This window comes from Condylura cristata, unplaced genomic scaffold, assembly GCF_000260355.1.
Source record: "Condylura cristata isolate star-nosed mole 26May11 unplaced genomic scaffold, ConCri1.0 scaffold00023, whole genome shotgun sequence".
NCBI lineage: Eukaryota > Metazoa > Chordata > Mammalia > Eulipotyphla > Talpidae > Condylura > Condylura cristata.
In genome coordinates, this window is record NW_004567124.1 from 2,402,132 (window position 1) to 2,410,723 (window position 8,592).

At 39.9% G+C, this 8,592-nt stretch overlaps 2 protein-coding genes across 5 annotated transcripts in view; one reads left to right on the forward strand and one right to left on the reverse strand.

Annotated features, from left to right (window-relative positions):
- Positions 1-4,161, reverse strand: part of LRRC49 (leucine rich repeat containing 49) — a 95,354-nt gene extending 91,193 nt beyond the window's left edge. Inside the window, exons 1-3 of one of the 4 annotated variants that reach the window (XM_004687628.2) lie at positions 3,905-4,159; positions 3,186-3,242; positions 1,279-1,366 (exon numbers count right to left, since the gene is read on the reverse strand). In XM_004687628.2, coding sequence (XP_004687685.1) covers positions 1,279-1,366; positions 3,186-3,242; positions 3,905-3,952 — 193 coding nt within the window. In that variant the 5' untranslated portion in view covers positions 3,953-4,159. Of the gene's footprint in view, positions 1-1,269; positions 1,367-3,185; positions 3,243-3,904 lie in introns of all 4 variants that reach the window. The other 3 variants (XM_004687626.2, XM_012728758.1, XM_012728759.1) reach the window with 3 other exon arrangements.
- THAP10 (THAP domain containing 10) lies at positions 4,060-5,040 on the forward strand. The gene is given in 4 exon segments (XM_004695913.1): positions 4,060-4,126; positions 4,197-4,330; positions 4,664-5,003; positions 5,006-5,040. Coding segments are annotated over 4 exon segments (576 nt in total).
- The last annotated feature ends 3,552 nt before the right edge of the window (positions 5,041-8,592 follow it).

Below are 8,592 nucleotides of genomic sequence, written 5' to 3' on the forward strand. Positions count from 1 at the left end.
CCATACAATTTCCTTATTAGCAAATACCTAATAATACTTTTTTACCAATTAAGCAAATTTACCTGACTGACTAGTCACCCACAAATATGTATACAAGGGGAGTAGGTTGGGGAAAATACTTAAGTTGCATTTTTACTTCAGAAAACAAACTTTAGAAATTAATCAAAACTGTGAAGGAGATTCACAATACAAAAATGAAATATCTTAGTTGAGATTTTTCAAGTTCACATCTAAAAAGGGTCTGGCACATAGTTTACACTCAATAAATATTTACTAAAAAGTACCAAAACCAGCAAGACAAATGTTTTCTGCACATCGGAACTGCAAATAGGGTGACATCATGTCTAGCAATTAGCCTAGACGAAAGGATAGGTAGGGGAAATAGAAAAGTCACATGAGATGAGATATCTGGGCCCAAGAGAAAGATGGAGAAGTAACAAAACAAAAAGGGGGAAACAATCTATATTCCAAATTGTCACATGTTCTTATAATAATGAGATGACAATCTAGAGAGGCCTATCTTGATCAGCTGTCTCATATAAACTCCCAGGTGGAGACAATCCTACATACAAAGATTCTATAATATTTAACACCAGCACATTACAGATAGCTAACCACTGTCAGCAACCAGCTAGCTACTCAAATATACTAAAGGAAATTTCTTCTTGAAATGAAATAAACATTTCAGAAATCTACCAGATATATAAGGCACTTTTTTCCAAAGGATATCTCACAAAGCACATCACTTGAAACATCAAAATGCACATTTCCAAGACCTACAAAATCAGAATTGGGGAAGGCAAACACTAAGAACCTGAATTTCTAATAAGAACCCAAATGATGTACACTAACATTTAAGCCCTTTTATATAAAATTTCTACAATTGTACTCTAAGGGAGATTTTCTTTTCTGCTCCTGATTTCCTAATATCCATTGCTTCCTAAATATCTGTGTTTCCATATCAGATATTTCCTAAATATCTGTGTTTCCATACTCACCCTCATTAATACACCAATTTCCAGTTTTTATACAGTATTTTGAACATTCTTCCCCCATTTTTCTTGTGCCTAGCCCACAGCCAAAATAAAATACAATATTTTTTCTGTCATGGAAACAACTATGTTGCATATATAAAACCAATCTGATTCAAACAAATAACAAATCACTTTGTTAACCACTGAGCCATTTCATCTTTAACTGAAGGCTATTTAAATCTAAAGAGTCAACGTTATTAAACAACGAAGATAATCCGTATCTGTTCTTACTCACTGAAAATACCTTGCCTACTCGCGTAGTTTCTTTCAAGGTCATGTTGTAAAAGTCGACCAGGGAATGTTGGTGCTTCCTTATTTATCCTGAATTCAACCTAAAAAACATTATTTCAGATAAAAATATTTGAACAAGTACTAAATAATAATTATAAAATTATATCCAATACTGACACAGGCTACAACATAGATTAAGCTTGAAAATATCACACTAAGTGAAGTCAGACACAAAATGTTACATATTGTACCATTTCATTATATGAACTATCCTGAGTAGACAGATATATAGAGACAGAAGCAGGCTTGAAGCTTCCAGAAGGTAGGGAGAAGCGAGAAGTGACCCCTTAATAGGGGATCCCTGTCCAGAGATGTCAGAGTTCTATAACTAGATGGTTATGATAATTACACAATACTGTGAATGTATTTGATGCCTTCAGGACAGTAAATTTTAGCTTTATGTATTTTATTATCACACATACACAAAATCAGTTACACAGTCAGATAAAACCATGTATCAATCTGAAGTAGTTCCAATTCCTCCATATCTTACAAGAGTAATGATTAAAAGAATCATTTTCAGAAATGAAAACTGATTCTGTTTAACAAAATAGCTGTTTTTATAATTAGATTCCTTTTAAGAGTAATTATAGGGTAATACTACTGTATGCCTAAACCTTCTAAGAAAGTTTTTTTAAATTATTTTAAATAAGAAGACTAAAAAACAAGTCACACACACACAAAACCCCTAAGTATATATCTTGAATGAATTTTTCTCGTGCATTCATACTATAAACATAATAGCACTTATATTATTTCCTTTTGAATTATATGAACTAAAGGTATTTTTTCAAAATATAGGTCCACACAAAAGAAAAGGAATGCTTTGGGAAGAATCTGGTTGAGGTACGTAGTCCCTAGAAGTATACCATGATGGAAGAATACAAAATGTTGGGAAAACTTTAAAGGAAACCCATTAAGTCAAATTATAAAATTTATAAAATTCATTTCAATTATCTAATTAACCACTATTACTTCAAGCCTATGTTCCTAGTGTTTGTTTGCATTCACATAATGTAATGAATTGCTGCCTCCTAAACCAATGGTGTCCTTCCAATCACCTTCTGCATGCCTTTCCTTACTCTCTTCAAGCTATGTAGCTATAAATTCTGCCTTTTGCTTTAGGGTTGCTCCAGTGACATCTATTTAACAATATTTTTTTAGGAAAATACTGAACTGTAATGATTGGAGAGACCAATTTCTTCAAAAGAAGAAAAGTTGTGTTATGTTTTGAAAGAGTTGTGAGGCAACTGAAATTTGACTGTTTAGGTGAAGGATAAGAAAAACTTGTATCTCAAAACTCAAATTAAAAGTCAGAAACTGGAAATAGTGGGGTTATTATGTACAAATAGTTCAGGAAAAAAGAATCTCATGTTTCATATCTGAAATGCTAAATAGCATTAACCCTAATACACTTCCACTAATATTTTTTTTCTATGATTTTAAATGGCATGTATAGACATATATCCCCCCCAAATTACCATATTTTATCCATTCTAAGGTTCTGTCACTAATAAGACATATCATTGTTTCACCCACTACAAAGAAAGAAAATCTTTAAGTATTTATGATGTGCCATCAATTTTAAGGATTCTGAAATGATTTAAGTATAACCAAAAAAAACCAAACAAACAAAAAAAACCCTGACCTTTTGCAATTGGTGAAATACAATTACATTTTCAAAAGAGGTTTTTTTTTTGTCTTTATAAAAGCAGAAAGTAAAAAATAGCTTTACATTGGAGATTAAATTAAATATGCTAAAAATTTCCAGTTGCACACTCTAATCTTTAAATCATGCTATTTGTGTAAAATATGAAACAACTTAGCTTCAACTGAAATACAAATATGCTTAAATCTTACTTTGTTTTTTTCAGGAAGGGATGAAGTTTGAATAACCAGATGAAGCCCACAGTTCACCTGCAATGTAAAAATTAAGCCATAAAATATGCTCTTAACTTAAATACACACACATACATACGCTCCTCGCCAAAACAGTGTAGATAAAGATGTAACAAAATAATGAAAATAAAACAAAATGCTCATTTTGGGGGTTTGTTTCAGGTAAATCATCATATTCTGAGGATTTTTTTAAAACAAGGAAATTACAACTAAGCATTATAAGGTTTCACTGTGATTTATTTTCCAAAATGTCTGCAGCAATTTAACCCACTGCTTAGCAACTCAGGCTTTTAATACCTTCCATCTTAAGTCTAATAAATATCTCAAAGAGCCGGTGAAGGAGGTGGAAGTGTCCGTTGATAATAAATTCTTAATAAATAATAATAATAATAAAGAATTAACTGGCTAAAGCAATTTAAATGAACTGAGTTTTACACAGCAGACCAGCTCCACCTTCTGGGATACACAGATCCTGGACAGGCTTTGAATCCCCATCACACAATAATAAATACTCTCCAAGTGCTTAGGTCCAATCCACGAATCTCAAAACCTCAGTCAGACAGACAATAGCTTGAGTAAACCCAGGAATCCCGGCCCCAATAACAGCCATCACCTAGGACAAAGACGCCACCCTGAAAGGACGATACGAACGGGAAGAGAAAGCAGAAGACCCAACATACGTTGTTCGCAGCCCGGCCAGAAACCGAGCGGTATTTCCCGGGAATCATGGCAGCAGACAGTCCAGGATCTGTTAGATCTGCCTTAGTGACGCTATAGCAGAGATTCTAAAAGATTGAAAGGGGTCATCTCCCCGGCAACCCGCTCAGGGGTTACCATGGAAACTACCATTTCCGGTCTGGTCCTCAAATTTACTGACCAACTCCGGCGTTCGAGCCCCAGAGGTGGGGGGGGGGCGGGAATGGCGGGTGCTACTGCGTCAGTACTTCCTCCTTCTCTTTTCCTGGCTCATAGAATCAGAGCTGGAGGGTAAGGAGGAGGAGGAGGAGGTTACCGCGGGGAGGCCGGCCACCTTGGTAGCTATGACAATCGCCACTTCCGGTCCGTCCCTCTTTAGGACCCACGTCAGCTCGGACCGCGCGAAATTTGTATCCCTCCGCCGAGGGCAACCCTCTGTCAGGAGAGGGCCAGGAGAAAGGTGTGGAAGAGCCGGGTCCTTTGGGTCTGGATCGTTACTTCCGGTAGCAGAGGTAGGGGAAGGAAGCTGGCCTTACGTGGCGTGGGCAAGTGAAGGCGGGACCGTTTGATCCGGGCTGTTACTCCCAGTGCTGGCGCGGGCATAGGGTCTGGGAGCTCAGTTCTTCTGCATCAAGGCCACGGGCATGCTTGCCCGCAGCGTGGCAGCCCGATGCGTGGCAGCCCGATGCGTGGCAGCCCGAAGCGTGGCAGTCCGATGAGGTATCACCATCAAGTGAGGGAAGTCGCTGTTCCGCTTCCCCAAGGACCAGGCGGCGCGACTGCTGTGGAACCGCTTCTCGCGTGGCCGCCGTGCCAGCTGGTACGGTGGCAATGATCGCGCGGTCATCTGCTCTGACCACTTCGCTCCAGCCTGTTTTGACGTTTCTTTGGTCGTTCAGAACAACCTGCGTTTCTATCAACGCCTGAAGTTCCTGGCGGGCGTTGCGCCCACCCTGCAACGGGTATCCTCCCCAGCGTCGAAGGGGCAAGAAGGGGAAAACCAAGCAGGCGGCCTCGAAATGGGCCGAGAGCCCCAGGCAGCCAGACAAACCGAGTCGCATCTGGCTCCAGCTTCCTACCCACGTTGCGGGATGGAAAGAGAGCCGCTGCTTCACTATAAAGGGATACCCAGAAGTCCACCGAGGATCATGGAAATGTTAAGGGGAACTCTGCAGAGTTCCTTTAGGACATCTGGGGTACCCTGTAACAGTGGCTAGGCACCTTCCAATTTGGAAATGGCACCTGACCTCAAAGATATTTCTTTTGTTTCATCTGGAAAAGTAGGAGTGTGCTGGAGAGCGGATCTCCGACGTCCTACTTAGCATTACTTTTTAGAATTTTGAGTTTTTTCTACCTACTCTTCCCCCAAAACACACAAGCACACACGACCTTTCGTTTACAGAGTTGCCTTCACTTACTGCTCCAAAGTTTGTAAATAGAAAACGTTTAACTTAAGCAAATCTCAGGAGATGGGATGCTTGAAATCCTTTGCAGAACATAAAAGTTTTAAAGAATGTCAATTATAAATGTCAAAATGCTGGGGAAAGGAAATTGGAGCTACTGGTGAATCACCATTTTTAAGCTGACTTCCCCCTTGACTGCCACTAGCTGCATTGAAGTTAGATTATTCTAGTAAACTGAATTTCCCTGTCTTGCCCTCTTCTTCCTGCTTCCTTAATTTTTGTAAGCATTAGATTACTTATTCTTATTTTGCATCTTATCATTGCTCGTTCCTTCCCCACTTCAGATCTTGAAGAGGACATCCCATCTTCCTTTGAGATAATCAAACTTCAGCTCTGTATTACTATTGCATAGGTTAAGTTATAGTTTTTAGGCCCTCCCGGGTGGTGCAATGTGTTGGGTTGAAGCACTGCATGCTAGCCACTACAATGCGAATATGATACCCGCCCTGAAGAAGACCCACATGGTGCAGCAGACATCTCCTGTCTTGCCCACTTCTCCCCTCAGCAGTGTACTTCATTGATCTGCCTGTTCTGCTCCCCTCTTTGTCTCTGGTGAATCCTCTCACCCTCCACATCTCTGGCCTGTACTCCAGTTCCATATGAATAAATAAATAAATCTTTTTTTAAAAATTATAGCTTTTAATTAGATCTAAAAGTATTTATTTTCAGAGTTGAGAAATTAAGGAATTCATAGAATTTAAGAGTGAGGAAATCACAAGTCTTCTCTAGTGCAAACAGCAATTTATGCTCAGGGGAGTCAATGAGTCAATCCTAAAGTTTAATAATTTCCTCAAAGGCCTATGATTGTTGCTTTAGGTATAAAGGCTAGACTAGACTCTTTCTGCAATACCCACCTATTGGATATTGCAAATGTATTCCTACATTTAGTGGGTGCTTAAAACTCGACAGTGGACTTTTGTAGTTATTAAGATAAACAGCAAAATGATTAACACCATCTGTAAGTCCCTGTAGGCTCTTCATCCCTGCATATCACAGCAGTCCTGCCCAAGGGCACCATTCCTGTTGTTCCCTGTGTCCCACTCACATTTGTCTTTTCAGTTCCTGGACATACTGAGCATTCCCTACCAATAAGCCTTTGTTCAATTGCTCAGGTAATAACCCAGAATTATGCTCCTCGTTCCTCGTCATCACCAATTAAGTCATTTTCCTTTAAAAGTCAGGTTTAATACCCTTCCTTTTGATCCGCTCCTTATAGATCCTCATTCTTCATATACTTGGTAAGTTGCAATAGGCTTCAGCGCACTCAGCATAGTCATTATGAAGTAATTGTGTAGTTTGCTCAATGTTTGTCCTGTACCTTAGAATGTGAGCTCCATGAGAGCAGGGATCATAACTGATTTATTGTTGTATTGCCTGGTAACTAGAACAATATTTTGTAAATTTAAAGATTTCAATAAATATTTTTGGAATTATGTGACAATAAGAACAGTTTTGTGTACTAAAAGATTTTTTTTTCTGCCAGTTTCCCTCTCATCAAGCTTTATATCAAACACCTGCCCTTTTCCTTTCACCAAACCACCCCTCTCCATAGCCCATCAAACTCCCTCTGCTTCCTTCTCCACTCTTTCTCCTGCTTCCTCAGGTAGCCGTTATCTCATTTTTGCTGAGTCCAAATTTTATTCCTCCATAGCCCATCAAACTCCCTCTGCTTCCTTCTCCACTCTTTCTCCTGCTTCCTCAGGTAACCGTTATCTCATTTTTGCTGAGTCCAAATTTTATTCCTTTTACTCTGCATATAAATGTTCTGTGGGTGTTTGTAGTCCACAGATAAGTAGACCCATCCAATATATTTCACATTGAATGATTTTACTCAACATGATCAACTTAAGGTCCAACCATTTCATCCCAGGTGCCACCATTTCATATTTCTTTACAACTCTGTAATATTCAATTGAATATATGTGAGACAAGGTCCCTATGGCATGACTAGATTTCCCCTGTACCTGAGTAGCACAGCATGACAGCTTTGTTGGTGCTGCTGACCAACAAAGTGGGTGCAGAAATCTTGTGGGCCAGTCAGCATAAGCCACTCTAAAAATGGCAGAAGCAGCAGACTTTCCATAGCCCCAACACACGCAGGCCCGCTAGGGCTCTAGTGGCGTAGGCCTGAGTTGCAGTACAGTAGCCACAGGAACAGCACCCTGGACTCTTAACAGTGCAGGCAACTCCTACATTGCAAGTCCTTGACTTGGTTCTGGGCTCCAGAGGGAAGGGTTGGACTGGTGCTGGGATTTCCTAGAGCTGCAAACAGCGAGATCTATAGCATGTCTCAACGTGGCCAACTCCCAATGGAAACCCATCTTGCAGTCACTGGGACCCATGTCCTAGTACTGCTACAGGGCTTCCTGAATTGTTAAGCCTGGCCCAGCTCTATGAAGCTATCTACAGTCAGTGCAGCATGAGTGAGTTCTATCCCCAGCCAGGGAGGTGATCCACATGGCATAGCAGACCTTTCCTTTCTCGCCCGCTGCTCCCCTCAGCAGTGTACTTCAGTAGATCCACATGTTCTGGTCCCCACTCTGTCTCTGGTGAACCCTCTCACCCCCCTGCACCTCTGGCTTGTACCCAGTTCTTGTATGCATAAACAAATCTTTTTTTTTTAATTATTACAAAAGTTTATGTTTACATCATTTTGCACATTTTTTTTCCCCATCTCGATTGTAATCCTTGCGGGTTTCCCATCACCAAATCACCCGTGTGCCACCACCATAATCCCGTGCATTTCCCTCCCTCCTCCCCCCCACCCGTTTTTAATCCCATTCCCCACTCCACCCCCACAAAATGTCTCTGGTATATGGCATAAACAAATCTTTAAAAAAAAAAAAGTGTTGATGATCTTTTCCCATTTATTGGGTCATTTGTTCCTTTGTTGTTGAATTATGTAAGAACTTTGGAAATTAACCCCTTGTCAGATGTACAGTATGCAAATATTTTTTTTCCATTCTGCAGGTTGTTTTTTTGGTTTGTTTGTTTGTCTAATGGCTTCTTGAAGCACAAAAGCTTTTAGGCTTGATGTAGGAAAATGTCTATTTTTGCTTTTGTTTCCCTTGCTATTGGGCTTGCGTTCCCAAATATATCTTTGTAGTAGATGTCCTGTACGGTGTCCCCATATTTTCTTTTTAATCCTAAGGAATTCGCAAAAAAAAAAAAATCTAGTAGAGCGAATGAAACTTCTGCAAGCTTGCAAG